Genomic DNA, 16,677 nt, shown 5'->3' on the forward strand with positions numbered 1-16,677 from the left:
CTGCAGCCCGGCCTTCCCTCACTTCATCGATAACATTAGTTTGATTCTTTTCATTTCTACAGCTCCCAAATTTTGTAGGCTCTTCAGTGTTCTTTAGTCTTCTTCCTCACTTCAGCTCTCTGTGCCAGTGTGGCTCCCAGTCCTCCATGCCTGTTCCAAAGAGTGTAACAGCTCCAGTTCTCATAGGCTGTCTGACATCCTCAGCTCCTCTTTCAGCAATCCCAAGTATGGTAGAAATATTTTGTCAGCTTCCACTGTGTTCTTTGGTTTTCCTTTCCCTTTATGGTGTAGCGAGGAAGCACCTTATGCCTTTGATTTCGTGATGGCTTCCTTTTGCAAAAATTTGCAGAAGTAAAGAAGTTTAGGTGGATTTCTTTGCTCTAAAATCTGTGGGAGAGTTTTCCACATCTGTTCAGCCTAGAACCTTCCGCTTGCATTTTGTGTTGCATCTCTGTATGTGAATAGGGATCATACTGTTTGTACTTCCAGTTTCTAGTATTGCCTGTTTTCATTTAAAAAATGGAACTCTTCAGGTCTGCTGCTCACATTCTGTCATTTAAAAATTCTGAAAGTCATTTTGTGCAGCGACAGACTGCTTCATGCTGGAGACTGATTTGCTGGATTCCCTCCTCTGTTTTGCAGCAGAGCAAACAGTCCTTTGTGGTATTTTTAGCTTGGTGTGCTTTTGATTATTTTCTTTGAGAACCCTTTTTTGAAAGTTGTCTGACAGGCAGATCTTTGGAGGTCAGCGGGGAAGATTGTGGAGTGTTGAGGAGAGAGATGAAAGGCTGTTTGAGGCACAGAGCTTGATTGTAAAGCGATCCTTACTTCTGCTGTGGTTGAGCTGGCACTTCAGAGCAGTGTTGCCTTGTATCTCCACAGTCTAGTCACTGTTTTCCTGCCCCACCTTAAGGTGTTAGTTGCCATGTGGGAAGCCTGTATTTTACTTGGCATCTGTATGCTTGCCCCATTTACCTTTTTTGCCCTTCTTTCTAGGAAAAACGTCTAACAGCTTGGTAGACCATAGGCAGCTTTGTTCAAACTGTTGTATTTCTCTGAATGCAGCTCATTCCTCACATCTCTGCTTTAATGCCATGTCTGTTCCGTTTAGTTATTGATTCTAACTTGAGAGAGTACAACCTCAGTAGGTGTAAAGGTTTATATGCTACAGCTGTGGCACTGTAGGAGGAAAACACTGCCGGGGAGAGATTGTTTTATTTGTTCACAAGCCACCTCAAGTGAGTGGAAGATGATCCACCACTGGCTGGCTGAGGAATATATTTTTTAAAGCTGACTTTTAAGATACTTTCTTCTTGATTAATTTCCTGACTACTCTCTGAAGAACTTGTATGATAAGCTTCTGAAGTTGATCAGGCTTTTGCAAACGGAATTTTTTCAAACTTAATTTTCAGGCTTTCTAGATAGAAAATACTCATAGGAGACAGGAAGCATAGTAGAACTTTTTCTTTGGAGTTCATCAGAAGCTTTTTGAGCTAAGAAGTTTCTGAGCAGCCTTGGTTTTCTGAGTTTCTGCTTTGCAAAGGGCAATGCTTCCTCCCATATTTCTGACAGCAACATACATCTAGGAAACCTTCCTTTCTGATTTTATTTTACGCCTGGTCAGTAACACAGAATGGAAAGTGGTTGGGAAGGAGGCCTTAAAAATGCCATCATGTTTACATGAGCTGCCTTCCACTGATGGGTGCTCAGATGCTATGTTATGGCATACAATTAAGCTGTCCATTCATACCCATTCTCTTGACCTTTGCTGGAGAGGTGCCCCAAGTGGATTGAAGGAGCTATTTTTTTGTTTTCTACTGGTATAATGTCCATGAAAGTTAACTGCAGTGTTTGGGAGATCTTAGTGACACTAAGACTTAGTATTTGGGAGATCTTAGTCCCTTTTATTTGGGCAAAACCAGGCTTTCTGTCTCTTCTGTGTCTTCAGACCAAACACCATAAATATCTTTCTCTGCATTTCACAGTGCAAGTTCTATATATGACAGCAGCAGAGATACAAAGAATGAGATGGCTTCTTCCCTTAACATTTATGTGCTCTGTTGTGGGTACTAAGTTGCAGCATGAAATGCTGTAGCCTAGCCCTGTCTTTGTGCTTCCAGGAAGCTTTAGAAACCACTAAACCCACAGAGTTACCATTTAATTTTGGGCCAGTTCGTGGTATAGTCTTTGTTTAGAATAGTCATCGCTAAACCTCTATGCTTGTTTTTTAATTTATTTTACTTTGTTTCTTGACTCTTTAACTAGATGAATAACAAGATTCTTTTCCCTCTTCCAGAACGTATCCTCCCCTGAGAGTTCCCCTGCGCATAGACCTGAGTCCATGTCACCCGAGGTAGGTATCACACCATCTCAATTTCATTTGGGGCTGAGAGCCTGTGCTTGAGTGAGTGTCTGAGGCTGCGGTGGGAGGGGAGGGATGGATGAGAAGTGCAGAGGCTGGTGGGAATGAGGGTGGAGCATTCCTCACAATAAGACAGAAGAGGTTTTCCAGGGTTATCACAAGAGAGCGAACAAAGTAAAATAATTGAAGATTGGGATTTATTATACGTTTATTGACACTGATGGGAAGCAGGCAATGTACAGACCTGACATGCCTGTGTGCCCCTGAAGTGAAGGCAAGGGGTATGGAGACCCAGGAAATAGCAATCAACATCAGCCCCAGCCCAGCAGATAAGTGCTGTGTGATATTTACTAAGTAGCAGCAAAATCACTACTGGGAAAGAAATGGGAAAGCATTCACTGGTAATTTAGACTAGCTTATAAGGGCACAGCAGGGCACCTGACCTGCTATTTTCAGTCTTGATTTATGTCCTGTTCGCTTGCAGTCTTAAAATGGTGAAGAGATGCAAGAAAGTAGTACTTTATTTAGCTGCTGGCCTATTGTAAAACATGAGCTGAAGTACCTTTCTCAGAGACTGGTTTTGCAGTAGAAAATCTGCATTCATCTCTAACGTGGCAGATTACTTGGAGCTGTAATACAGCAGAGGAGAAATGTTTCAGCAGCTGCAGTAGGGCATATCTGGTGCCTGGTGCTGCTGTGTTTTTCCTTAAGCACTGTAGTCCTGCGAAGAGGATGAAATTGTCAGTTTTGCTCATTGTCTGAGTTCCCGACACATTAACATGGTGAAGGAGAGCATTCTGCCTTTGCCCGGGAGGTTTTTTGGCACTTAGAGTAGAAAAATGGGTATACCATTGTATCAGTGCCTAGTGTTCCAGAAACTGCGGCAGTGCAAAGATGATGCCATTATGGTTTTGTCAAAGAATGTAGAAATGCAGTCTAAATTAAATGAATGGAGTATTGTTAGAGATTGCTGAAGCTGACAATAAGTGAAAACAAATGGGTTGGAGGTCCTGGGCATCATACTGTTGTCACAAAGTCAGTGGTGGTTGACTTGGGACAGTCCAGAACTTGGCTAATAAAACAGCAAACGGACAGCTGTTCAAATCTGCTGCTTTCTCCTCATAAGGAACCTAGCTAACCTAGTTAACATCAACTGGGGGACGTTTGGGGCACTTGAAGATGCTGGTTTTTAATTCATTGGCTGCCCGAGGATAGTGCTGAGCCTTGTTCTTCTGCTGCAGTAAGACCTCTAAAGAGGGAAAGAGCGTCTTGTACTGGACAGCTGAACTGGATTACTGCTTAGTCCTAGCTGTTCCCTTCTATAAAGAACAGAACAGTGCAGGAAAGGACCAAAGGGGTGATGAGAGAGGAACTAGAAAACAGTGAGCTGACATTGTACAGAATGTTTTCTGACATTTCTCTCCCCATCCTTGCCTGACCCTTTCCCTGACTTCCCACCCCCATCCTATATCCTCCCTGGATTTTCCAGCACTGCGTCCGATCTGACGTGGATTCGAAGGGTGGGTACCTGGATTCCAGTGCAAACACCTGCCCAGAACGGCCATCGCTGCTCAGCTTCGGATCCTCTGATCTGGCTCCACAACCCTCCGTAAACTCTACTTCAGAGATGAACTTCCCAGGGAAAAGTGGGGAAGCACAGATGCTGCTACGAAGCTCTGATCAGGCTTTTCGGACAGAGTTTAATTTAATGTATGCCTTCTCCCCATTGAACGCTATGCCACGTATGGATGGTTTGTTGCGGGGATCTGCTCCTTTGGGAGACAGGAAGCCAATGAATTCAGAAGCGGGATGCTGCAGCTCTCCTGCTGAAGGATATTTCAGCAGACACGAGTCAGGACTGCTTAAAGAGACGGTGCATGGATCCATGTCTCCCTGTGGCGAGAGGGCTTGCGAAGGCGTCCGGTCTGCTCCCCAGAATCCTCCACAGAGGAAGAAGGCAAGTATTCTCCTAAAGGAAATCCTAAGGCTACAGGAACCTGAGCAGGAACTGTCTGCACCATGGCAAAGACTTTGCAGGGAGAATGAAGAAAATGGAATGTAACTAAAATGCAGCCTTGGCAAGTAATCTAGGCATTCAGTGCCAAGATGAAAGCAATGTAAAGTTGCTAAAAGAAAGAGAGCTACCACTTAGGCAGGATTTTGATGTGAGAGCTGGGGATGGAGGGGCAAATCACAATGCAAATACCTCTTCTCAGAGGCCCGATGTTTCAAAAGACAATGTGAGCTGCTTACTGGAAAGACTTATTAATAAGGAAACATCACAACATTCTCGGAAAAGTAGATGAGTGTTGTTAGGTAAATTTTAGCACTTTGAAATGAGAAACACAGGAATGTTGTTTAACAGAAGGTAAGTAAGTATTTGTTGCTAGTAGTAGGCTGATGACCCTCACAGGACTAGAACGGAGTAGAAATGACAATCGGGCATTGCTGCCATAAAACCAGGGACAAAACATACACTTGTGTCGATGTGTGTCAGTGCCTTACCTGTGCTTAGGTATTTTTTCTGGCAAGTGTGGTAACTTGGACCAGTTGTGTATGTGTCCAGCTGGCTGGCTGGCTTTGTTTGTGGCAGTTTTTTGGTTACACTTACCTTAAAAACTTTCTGTGTTAAGTTACCTTTGGAAATAGCCTGTTCAGCATTTTAGCCTCATAAGGCACTGAATACAGATACTGAATCCTAGCTGATAAATTCTTCAGCAGAGCTGTCTTCTGTGAATCTTTCATGAGGGGCTGAGCCTCATGACAGCACTGTGGGAAGGCAGACTGAAGGTAAGTGTTCAGCTAGAAATACTTGTGTACTTTTGATCCTACTGTCTCTGTTATGAGACAGCACCACTTGGGACATTTTAGTCTCTGTCTTTGACAAATCTGAGACTGGCTTGCACAAAACAGATTCTGCCTCTGCTAGACCTGGATTGCTGAGGTGATAGTGCTGGAAGTCTGCAGCGCTGGCTGCTGAACCACCATAGCATGAGCTATGCAGGCTGAAATTCTGTGCCAGGCTTTAGCAAGTTTTTAGGGTTAGTGTGGCTGAACTGGCAGAGGTGAACAGGACTCTGAAGATCTGTTTTGTGAAGGTTTTTGAGATGTACAGATACTGATCTACGTTGTATAATGTCACAAACCATGGAGAGAGTGAACCAAAAGATGTTGGGAGGAGGTGTGCACAGAGACTTGATGCTTGACTGTGCAAGCAAATACTGTAGTAGTGTGAAACCTCAGGGGCATGCTAGCCATATATTCCTGCAGAAGAGGTCATAAAGAGGGAAATGTGAGTAAGCCTGGCAGTTGATGAGTGGCCCAAACTTGTACCACTTAGCTGTGTTTCCAGAGTGCCTTCAGACTGAAGATTTATAATCCCAATGTACCTTTTAAGATTTTACCTGCAAACTCAGAGAAATAGTTTTAAAAATGGTGCGTGGGCACGTTCTTCCCCCTAACCCTGTCCCCTGCTTTCCCTGACTCACTGCTGTGTTTTTCTCTCAGGTGTCTCTGCTGGAATACCGCAAGAGGAAACAGGAAGCCAAGGAGGGAGGCGAATCAGTGCGGTGCACAGGGACTCCTACCCGGCAGGGCAGCAGCAGCTCTGGGACTGACACAGATGTCAGCAGCCTGCCGGGCTCTGTAGTACGAACCCCGTCCTCTCCACAAAGTGGCTTCTCCCCTTCTCATCCCTCCCTGCCTCACGTAGAGGACGTCAGCCCACCAGACTCAAGGGGGGCTAGTTCCTCATCACTCAGCAAATCCCAGGAGAACATCAGCAGTAGGTGGTGAGTGTTATCCCTCCGAGCAAGCCTGAAACTGCTCTGCAGATACGAACCAAACTCTCTGGGGGGCGTTTCCATTACAATAATTGCAGCTGGATGGATTCTGTTGGGTGTCTTGGTGTTATTCTCTTTTGTAATTGCTAAACAGCTGTGGGGAATGGGGAATGCTAGCAGTCTTCTCAGCCTGCCCTTTAGTTCTTAGTTTAGATATCAAAAATCTCCCCGAAAGATGAAGTTAAACAGTTGTGTCTCCTCCGGTGGTTTCCTTTTAAGGACACGGTTTTGAATTCTCTCCTGCAATGAGAATTTAATCCACGTCTAGTTTAAAGGGTGTTCACTTGCTGAATTTCCAGTGTTTAGATGAGTGTGATAACGAAGTTAAACTTCTGAGTAGGAAAGCTGAAAGAGCCCTCCATAACTTTGCACATGAGAAGCAGGGATGGTGAAACTACCCTAGCTTTGTAGTCCCTCGCACAAATAGTTTTGAAAAGCAGTTATCAGGCTGAAATTCATGACTTGCCAAAAGCACGGAAAAATCACTTTAACTGAGTTACCACGTGAAGGTTTGATAAGGGGAAATGCTTGTCTCCAAAAACTTGCACCTGATAGTAATGTCTGGTCCCAAAATGAAGCACTGCAGCCCTGAAATGCAGAGTACTGAGTTGTGGTCTGTACACAGTGGGGATAAGGACGTTCTGCTGACTGGAGCTGTGTGGGGCGGTGGCTTTGCTGCCTTTTGTATTCAGGTTCTGCTTGTGGAGGCTACAGGCACAAAGGCGTAGCCTTCGTAACGCTGACCTTCCACATCTGCAGCTGTCTCACTGTTGATGCACTGGCAGGTGAATGGCAAGGGAAGAGATGCTGAGCGATGCCGAGGGCAGTGAGGAGTGTGAAATTCACGTTGACACTGCCTGAAAACATTTTTGGGGTGAATTTATAAGAGTAATAAGACGTTCCTTCTTCCCTTTCCCATCCTCCCCCACTGTAAATATCATCACTCCTCAAGTTGAAAATTTATAGGAAATAATTTGCCTCGTACCTCCTGACAGCAGTGCCTGCCAGCTGAGCTGCCAGATGTTGAGCCTGGCCACAGCTGAGGCAGTCAGCTGATGATTGGGTTTTAATCTGTTTTGTCCAAGTCTTGTTATCGCTTGCCCTTCTCCTCCTGTGCCACTTTTGCCTGCAAAAAAGGTGGAAGAAAAACCTAGCTGAATGAAAAAAAACCCTACTTGGGGGCGAGGGGACTGGTAAACTTGCTCCTGTGTGATATTTTATATTCTGTTAGCTCCTCAGCAGATGCTCTGGCTTCAGTGTATCACATGGTTTCAACAGTAAATGTTGCTGTGTGGGATTAAAGATGGTATTGGTACAGGACACAGTGTAAAAGTTGAAACCATGCTGATAGGGTTAAGCAGCTTTTGCTGCCTTTTTTATTCCTGTTCTGTCTTTTAATGGACAAGGCTAACAACCTCTCAGCCCCCTTCCTCTTTAAAAAATATACATACGTATATATGAGAAACTGCACGATACAGAGTTAAAGTTGTGAACCAATTTCATCTTTAACTCTGAGTGCTTACGTTTCTGATACATTTTCAGATGTTCACAGTAATATAATACTAGGGACAGAAGAAAATGGTGGGATCTAAAATTACGTGCCTTAATTTTCAGTTGTCCAGATTTTTGCTGAATTCTACAATATTTGCCAATAGCTTTCATTTAAAAAAAAATAAGTTTCTGTCTCTTTCAGTTGCCAAGACACAGCCATCACAATGTAAACAGATGTGCTGCTGCCCAGTAAACCCAGCCTTGCAGAAAACTGTCTCCAGCAAAACAATAGCAGCAACGAAGGTGTGAATTCACCCCCTCACCCCATTCACCTCCATGAGGTGTGAACTGTGGCCCCTTCTCCCTTCTGCTTCAGTGAGGGGTGAACTTCAGTGTCTGGGCTGTTTATTTAAAATTTAAAAAAAAAAAAAAAAAAGCTAATGTAAAGCACAGTTTTTAATATCTTTTAAAAGAAAAACAAATACAGAAGTCGGTTAGCACAGTGTTAGGCTGCATATTTGCATGGTATGCAGTGTGTTTAATGTTTTATTGGAATATTTAAATGTGGGCGTTTTTAGGGCGCGCTTTTTTTGGTTTCTGGGTTAAGACATTCTGAATCCTTAATAAGAGTGCTACTATTTTCCATGTTAAAACACGTACTTCTAAAGAGCTTTGGATGGTCCAGAGCATGGTAGGGTTCTAGGGTGTGTCGGTGGCTCTCCTTTTCTTCTACAGACGGGCTTTAGTACAGCCACTTCTCCTCTGTTTCTCAACCTCAGAGTAGATGCTTGTAATAAATCACGGAACAAGATCGAGCACTGATCTTGAGAGTTTGTACATTACAAAGTAAATGGGACAAAATAGCATTAATGTGCAAAATGGCCACTCTAGCTCTGCTCCAGGAACGTTGCATTACATGACTTTACTATCTTGACACCGTATTACTACAAGGTACTGGTTTGGCTTCTCTTTAGTTTGAATATGAGTAATCTGTGCAAAATAACTGCATCTGATTTTAAGCCAGTAACAGGATTTTCCAAATGCTGTTGAATCTTGAAACAACTTTTTAGGAGAAAGTGTCCTGTAATCAGGTGATCTACCGAGCTGAATGTTTGTAGCATCTTTCTGCTAAAAGACCTTGTTTTTCTCAGGGCAGTGCTCTCATGGTAGCCAGTGACGGACAATCTAAAATCCCACAGGAGGTTATTTATGATGGAAAAGTAGTGCAGAATTTTATTCCTTATCTGTCTAGAGAGCTGGTGTTCTCTGATCCCTCCGTTCTGTGGCAGGGGTTTGCATTTGCAATAACTTCATACCAATGAATTTAAGCAGAAACCTTTGAGACTTCAAAGACAAACCCATCTTGTAATTATACCAAGGACGCCACAGCCCCCTTGTGCGTTGGTCACATTGCTCTCAGCTGTGTAACAGCAGTCTTCATCTGTTCCTGGGTTTTTGTTGCAGGATGGTCCCAACGTCAGTGGAGAGGCTTCGAGAGGGCCGAGGCATACTTGAGAAGGTGCTGCGGAGTGGTGCAAAGGTGTCCCAGAGAACAGAATCCTCACCCACCTGTGACAGTGTCATTGAGAGAGATACAGGTAGGAAGATGATGTTTCTGAAAACTTGGTGGTAAATGCTGGGCTCAAATAGCTTCACAAACTCGCCTATGAACTTAGCTGTACCTTCATCTCTGTCATCATCAATGCCTTATAAAAGCCTTCTGCAAATTGGTATTCAGGTAATACTGTCTGAGCCTGTATCCCTTTCCCATTAGATCTGGACAACCTCCGGGTTTATCCAGAGTTTGGATTTGATGCATTTTGGCTCTGGCAGGGACAACTCTGCCATCGGACAGACGGGTTAACCAAGCATTGCCTCGATTGCTCCTGCGCGCTGGGGATGAAGGTGCTGTCGTTTAATAATGCTAGTTGGCTGAACATCCAGATAAATGTGTTACTCTCGCTAAAATGCAGGCGTAGGCTTTAGGCAGTGCTAAGAACCGATGTAGCTTCCAAGCCTTACCTCATCTCTGTTTGAAGTTGCTTGATTCCTTGAGTTACGGTATTTGTCAGTTTGGTGAAATAGACCCGTTTGCTGAGATTAACTCAGTTTTTGTTATGTTCCTTCTCTGAATAATGGATTGTCCTCACCAAGTAGCATGCAGGGTCAGTGAGTGCTTGTGACGTGAGCTGAGCTTACACCACTCCTTTATCCGCCTGCGGTGTACAGATCAGCTGTGGCTTCTCTAAGATGGACAGATCACTTCTTCATTGCCTCATTTCTTAGCTGTGATATGGAGTTATTTTTATTTCATTTACTTTGCAAGGGAAGAAGGGCAGGCAAAATCCAGCCTGTTCCAGCAGGCCTGCACACTGCACATTCTTCCTCCTGGTTACATAAAACCAATTCCACTCCAGGTAGTCGAAACTCAATGCCCTGGCTGGTGGAAACCGTTGCCCCTTTCATCCTAGCACAGCAAAATATTTTTTCTTCTTTTGCATACTCTGGCAATTTCCTCAGTAGCTTGTTGAGATTCTGTGAGCATTCTTCCCTCCCCCAGTTGCTGGACTGCTGCTTGTGAAACAAAACGAGTGACTGAGTCCCTGCCACTCCTGGTATCACCTGTAGGAGTTGTGAAGATACACGTTTGCTTGGTGCTGTAATGGATAGTAAAATATTGAGAGAAAAAAAAATTCTGGGTGATTTCTGGTGATTTCCTTACGGAGCACGTGGGAATGAAACTGAGTTTTGTGCACGCCACACTTCGGAGAATCGCAGCTGCTGTAGGTTAAAGCTGTCATGTCATAAATAGCTTAGGTTGGCACAGGCCAGTACTGGCAAGAAAAGAAGCAATTCTCACTTCTGCTTTGTCCTTCCTTGTGCAGTTATTCAGATACAGGAGCGGGAAATGTTGGCTTTGTCTTCTTAAGATTTACATAGAGCAAATTCAGGAAGGTTATAGTTTATTCACACTTTGTAATTTAGGATCTTTAGATGGGCTTTAAATTTTCAAAGATTTTTCTGTGAACAGACACTGCCAGTAATGTCTGCAGCACTGTTGATGTGCCTGGCCTTTTAAGAAACAATTTATTCCAGAAGTCTTTAGGTTTCTCCTGATTCTCATACTCAGCTTCTGATCTCCTGAATTGAGCAGTTAGTCTCTTCTGTGCATGACTGCTTAACAAAACATGCCCTAAACTGCAAGCTTTGCCTTTCTGCACTGCAGTACTCAGAATGCCACCCACAGCAAACAGCTCCTTGGTGCAGTGGATGTAGTTTCAGAGAACGGAAGGTGGCACAGGACATGCTGGAAGCTTCATGTACCAGTCTCTGTGCGGGTCCTGTGCCCCGAGGAAGATGTCTGAGCCTCGGCAGCAGACAAGACAACTCCATCCAGATTCCTGTTTAGTTAAGCCAGCGACTGTGATGCAGCACAGAGAGGACAACCACAGCAAAGCCACGGGCGCTGCTGACACCGCTGCTCGTGCCAGTGCATCTGGTACAGAGCCAGGCTGGTCTGGCAGAAGTACAGAGCAGAGCAAGGCAGCGTGTCCTGTTTCAGGTCCGAGACATCTGTCATGTACATTTGATACTAATACCAGTGCTATCTCACCACGGCATTTCAAACACTGCTGCTGAGAAATCCTGCAGATAAACAACTCCATCTCATCAGACGGCAACATCGTAAATCTGATGTGAAGTCTCCCAGTCCCACCAGTTTCCCTCCCTCCTAAAGAGAGCGTGCTCGCAGGCTGGACCCCGTGGTGACAGTAGCGGTAACAGAAAAACACCTGGGGCAGAGTGACTGGGTCACTCGCAGTGTTTGTCTCCCTCAGTACAGGTTCAGATATTTGGTGGGGAAAAAAAACACACCTGCAAGATTGGGGTGATGGAAAGGCTTGCTCCACTAAGAAGCTTGCTCTTTTTTTTCTCTTTCATGTAGCTAAGGTGCATCAGTGTGTGCTGTGCTGCTGTTACCACTCACAAGTCATAGCTTTGCTTAGTCTTTTTCTGAAACAGGCATTCCTGAGGTCTAACAGTAAGTCGCTTCGTAGCAGCCCAATTGAGTTGTAAAGCAAAATCCCCAAAACAGCAGTGGGGGTGCCGTCAGCATTGGCAGCAGGGGACTCCAGTGTCTGGATGTGCCTTTGAGCACTGCCTGCAGCAGGATCCTACTGACAAGCCGGCTAGGAAGGGGCAATTGTAATTCCCCAGCTGTAACTGGTAGCCAGGTTGGATTCTTCTGACCAAAGCTGAACGGAGAATTGCTGAGTCCTTAGAATCTGTCTTCTGCCTCTTGCATCCCTCTGGAAAGCCCCAGGCTGTCTGAATTCCCAAGCAGTCTGTGTGCAGTCACCAGGGGCTGCCCTTCAGACAGGCTGGTCCAAAGCGAGTGAGGTTTCTGCTAAACCAGGGAGATGTGGTGCAAGGGAGGCAGCAGTTCCTAAGGTGCATGGCTGCTGTATGCATGTGAAGCTTTTCCAGTTGCCTTCACTTGGGGTCCTTCAGCTTCCAGAAGGCTGCTGACTGGAGAAGCCACTCCTGTCTGGGCTGTAGCTGGAGGCAGAACAAGACGGCTGCAGTGTGCAGGTGTCACTTGAGAGGGAACTGCCACGACCTCAGACCAGGGGATGAAGTTTAACATCTTGACTGTGCTGTACATTGCAGACACAGCAGAAGGAGACACTCCAGAAGCCCACAAAGGACCAGCAGTTTACAGTCCTTCTCGATACAGCTACCAGGTAAATTGTCATCTGTAATTCTTCCCTGCCCGTTCTGAAATGAAGCTTTGAACAGCATTGGGGCAGGGGGAGGGGAAATGGTTTTAGCTGGAAATTATTCCCAGGCCTGCTACGCTAAGCAACAGGAGCATGGTGAGGTAGGAGGTGCAGAAGCTGGTCTCCTTGACGTCTCTTTTCTTTTTTCCCCCCGCTCCCTTGCCCAGCTCCTGCAGTCTGACAGCCCCCAGGCCGAATCGCAGACCCTTCTCCAGCAGAGCTCCTCCCCGTACAGAGGACACCTTACTCCTTCTCCCGGCTACAGCTACCGAGCAGCAGCACAGAGGACAGGACACAGCCTCTCTCACGGTTCCTCAGAAACCTCCCTCTCCTCTTCCTCGTACTCCAGCCCTGCCCACTCGGTCTCCACAGACTCCTCTGCCCTGTTTGCGGGGAACTCGGTGTATTACAGCAGCCAGCAGCACTCTGGCAGTGCCGGCGGCAGCCTCCTGAAGAAGAGCTGCCCTGCTGCTGCCAGCCCAGCACAGCCCACGGCTGTGGACTCTCTTTCGTCCGAGCCTGGCTCCCAGCCCTGCACAGGAGCGTCGGGCTCCACCTCCGTTCCCCAAAGTGCTCGGTCACTACAGTCAGACTTGCGGACTATCAGCCTGCCCAATTCGGGGCAGTCTGTTCTCTACCAGGGTTCCCGGGGGGGAGTGATTTCCAATGCACAACACTACCCGCACCGAGGGGGAAGCAGTGTCCATCAGTACAGACTTCAGCAGCTTCAAGGTTCTGGAGTAAAGACTCAAACAGGACTTTCCTAGGGCTGCCTGGACTCCAGGAGGACAAAACTGCCCATAGCTCCTTCCAGTCACCTCTGGAAGTGGCTCCTGGGCCGGTGTTGGGAGCTTGCACCTGATGCTGGGCTGCCAGGGGTCAGAGGCTGAGGTCTGAAACGCACGGGTGAGATTTGTGAGCAGTATTGGCCTCTGGCCTTGTAGGAGAAAGCAAATTTCTCTGAGGCAGAGACTGTAGCAAAGCTGTTCCCTAATGCGTGGGTACATTGAAGAGAAGAGAGGAGAAAAAAAATGAAAAAAAAAAAAAAAAAAGAAAATGGTTCAAGTGCAATGACTGTGGTGCAGCCTCTGTCTCTTGTCCGTGCCCATGGCCATAGTCACTCATGCAGTACGGACGTCTTTTTTATACGAAAGCGGTTTAAAGAAAACATTGGGGAAGTTTAACTCCGATCCCAAAGCTCTCTTTGTAGGTCAGGTTCTCGGTGCGTTCTGGGGAGGGCTTTAACCCCTTACGATCATTCCAGTCACAAGCAGACGAGCGCACGCCGCTGCCTTTGGGCCTGGGTGACGACCGCCACGGCCGGAGCGTTTTCCAGGACCACGGCGTCTCCGCAAATGTGAACGAGCACGGGGGGGGGGGGTTGGAGAGCGTGTGCCTGGCGCTGCAGAGGAGCTGGGGGGAGCGGGAGCGGTGCCGGGGGTGCTGCTGCAGCCAGGGCTCTGAGCGCACGCCCTGGTGAGCATGGCGGTGCTGCGGTGTGCCCGAGGCTGGCTGAGGAGCCAGCGGCTGTCCGGAGGGGCTGCAGGAAGGTGGCGGCGGGTCCGGGGGGGTCCGGGTTGTGGCGGGGCTGGGGGGGGACCCTGATTTCCTTCCCGCTGAGCGTGGCGGCACAGCCAGCCCAAACACAGTGCGCTGTCTGTTCAATTCCATAAGATTGCCAGCTTCTTTCTCACTTGTTTACTGTAATATCGGGCGTGTTTTTATTTATCTAATTTTATATTCAGTTATAACCATAGTAGGTTAGCTAATATACGACAGGTGTCATCCCTGGTGCTGCAGTGGAACTTCTCCTTTCTCTTGGATAACATAATGCTGTGAGTCTGTCTCCCCTGTCTTTTTCAGATGCACAGTCTTCTTCCTTTTTTTTTTTTTTTTTAGGACTGTTACAGGTTTCTCTAATTCACAATTGAAATCAGGTGTTTGTTCAACCTAGGGGAGACTTTTAAAATATTGAATCAAAGAGTTAACTTTCTCACACTGTCTGGCTGTGAGCGTGTTGGGATGGAACTTGTCACCCCACGGTTGGGTGTCTGTATACTGTATAAAATAGGTGTAAACTTCGCTCAGCTTCGCCCTGGGTGTGCAGCCTCCCCTTTCATGCTATGAGCAGCATGGGGCAGGCGGGCTCTGCCCTGCCGGGTGGCAGGAGGGGGCCGGGGGGGCCCTGCGCAGAGGCGCCAGCACCTCCGGACGCAGCGGGGGGCAGGAGGGAGGGACCCTGGAAAGCTCTTGGAAAGGTGGGGGCTGTAGCTTCTTACTCTAGTGGAGTTTTTACACCATGCTGTAACATTTGAACTTTCACAAGAGATGTAATAATTTTGATAATAAAAATACTTAACTTGAAAACCAGGATTTTGGAAATCTGCTTTCTTAGGGCCTTGAATGCCGCTGCCCGGGTCGTGGGTTGGGTGGGGTGGGCACGTTGGTCTCCTCCCTGCCCGTGCGGGGTAACCGAAGCACTGCAGGGGCAGACGCGTGGATCTGGCACCTCCTGCTTCCAAGTCTACCTTACGCTCTCCCTTCTGCCAGCGTTTCAGCTGAAGTCAGGTGCTGCAGCGCAAGCAGATCCTGAGAAAAGGGCAATCACCAGAGCTCCTGGCGGTGAGGCAGCGTCTGCGCTGCTGCTCTTTTCCTCTTCTCTCTCAGGCTCCTTTGGGGAGGAGGCCGGGGGTAGGGGACGTGTCCTGCATTTTGCCTGCTTCAAGACCTGTTTTGGGAACGTGGTGGTGGTGCTTTTGACCAACACGTGCGGTTTCCTGGTGTGCTGCTGCCCAGGTTTTTTAAGTTTACCTCTGCTTAGGAAGCCTGAGCTGGGTCTGGCATAGAGCTGGGGTGCCTGAGGTGCCCAGCGCCTCCCACGTCTGACCGCCCTCGCGGTGACACAGGTCCCCCTGCCAGCTCCCGGGAACGTGTCTGCTGTGCTGTGTCCCTGAGAAGAGCCTGGCCCCACCTCTGCACCTCCCTCAGGTAGCAGCCAACTCCCCAACCCACCCGCGGGACCCCGACCTCCCGCTCCCATTGGGGACAGCCCTGTCCCAGGGGACCTGTGCTGGGGACAGAGCTGTCCCAGGGGACCTGCAGCGGTCGCTGCCCCCTGCATGGGGAGGCTCGGTCCTGTGCTCCCCACCGGGGGCTGACAGCAGCTCCCGTCCCGCTCCCCACCACACCACAGGGCTCAGAGCTCATCTGGTTTGAATTATATTTTTCAATAAGGTTTTGTGAAACACTGTATCAAACTTTGTACTAAAATACAGATATATTACAGCTACTGTATTCCTTTCTCCACTGATTTTTCTTGGTTTGTTTTCCAATTCAGCCAGCGACAGCGCTCCCGATCCGCTGGGGGCCGCGGGGCGGTGGCAGGCAGCGGCTGCTTGCAGGGGGAGCGCCAGCGCCCGCGACGTCCCCGGTGGGGGGAGGCCCTGGGCTCCCGCTCAGGGTCTCGGCACGGCTCCGGCTCCGTCCCTCGCCGCCACCCCGCAGGGTCTCAGGGCACGACTTACCGGCTCCGCCAGCCCCGGGCGCGCGGGGTGGCAGTTCCCGCACAGCCCTTCATCGCCTCGTCCCGGCAGCGTTCCCACCGCGTGGCTGCACCCCTCGCCCCGGCTCCGCAGCCCCTCTCCCGTACCTGTCCTCACCGCCTGTCCTTCCAGAGCCCCCCACGCGGCCTCATGCCCCTGCCACCAGCTCCGCGGCCGGTGCTGAGGACTTTATTGCGTTGCGAGGGCTGCGGCGGGCGCGTGGGGAAGCCCCCGCGCTGGTCTGGCCAGCAGAGCCGCGGCCGGGGCGTGGGTGCCGGCTGCTGGGTGCTGCATGACCGAGCCCTCGGCTCCCCGCGGCCGCGTGCCGGCGAGGTGCGGCCAGGGGACACCGTGGCAGGGAGAGCCTCGCTGTCACCAGTGGAGATAAAGCACCGTATGGGGATGGGGGGAGGCGTTTGGCAGCGGCCGGGGCTGGATTGGGGGGGTTCCTCCTGTGCCCGCCCCGGGGGGGTTGCGTTTTTCAGCTGCTCCCACTTACCAGGGCTTACATTCAGCGGTGGCACGAGTCGGGCGTCGCGGCAGTGAGGCCCCTGCGGTCGCCACGCTTGGGCCCCAGCGGCACCGGAAAGCGTGAGGTCCTGGGGCTGGACTCCTGGGCTGGGGGCGAGGGGGCTCGAGTCACTTTACCCTGTTTAGAGAAT

General features: G+C 48.6%; 1 protein-coding gene across 1 annotated transcript in view; it reads left to right on the top strand.

Annotated features, from left to right (window-relative positions):
- SETD5 (SET domain containing 5) overlaps nucleotides 1-13,838 on the top strand; it is a 60,374-nt gene extending 46,536 nt beyond the window's left edge. Inside the window, 6 exon segments of the mRNA XM_084292907.1 lie at nucleotides 2,297-2,353; nucleotides 3,852-4,319; nucleotides 5,870-6,153; nucleotides 9,160-9,293; nucleotides 12,364-12,437; nucleotides 12,641-13,838. Coding sequence (XP_084149033.1) covers nucleotides 2,297-2,353; nucleotides 3,852-4,319; nucleotides 5,870-6,153; nucleotides 9,160-9,293; nucleotides 12,364-12,437; nucleotides 12,641-13,240 — 1,617 coding nt within the window. The 3' untranslated portion in view covers nucleotides 13,241-13,838.
- Nucleotides 13,839-16,677: the final 2,839 nt, after the last annotated feature.

Source organism: Netta rufina (genome assembly GCF_964035555.1).
Source record: "Netta rufina genome assembly, chromosome: 10".
Taxonomy (NCBI): domain Eukaryota; kingdom Metazoa; phylum Chordata; class Aves; order Anseriformes; family Anatidae; genus Netta; species Netta rufina.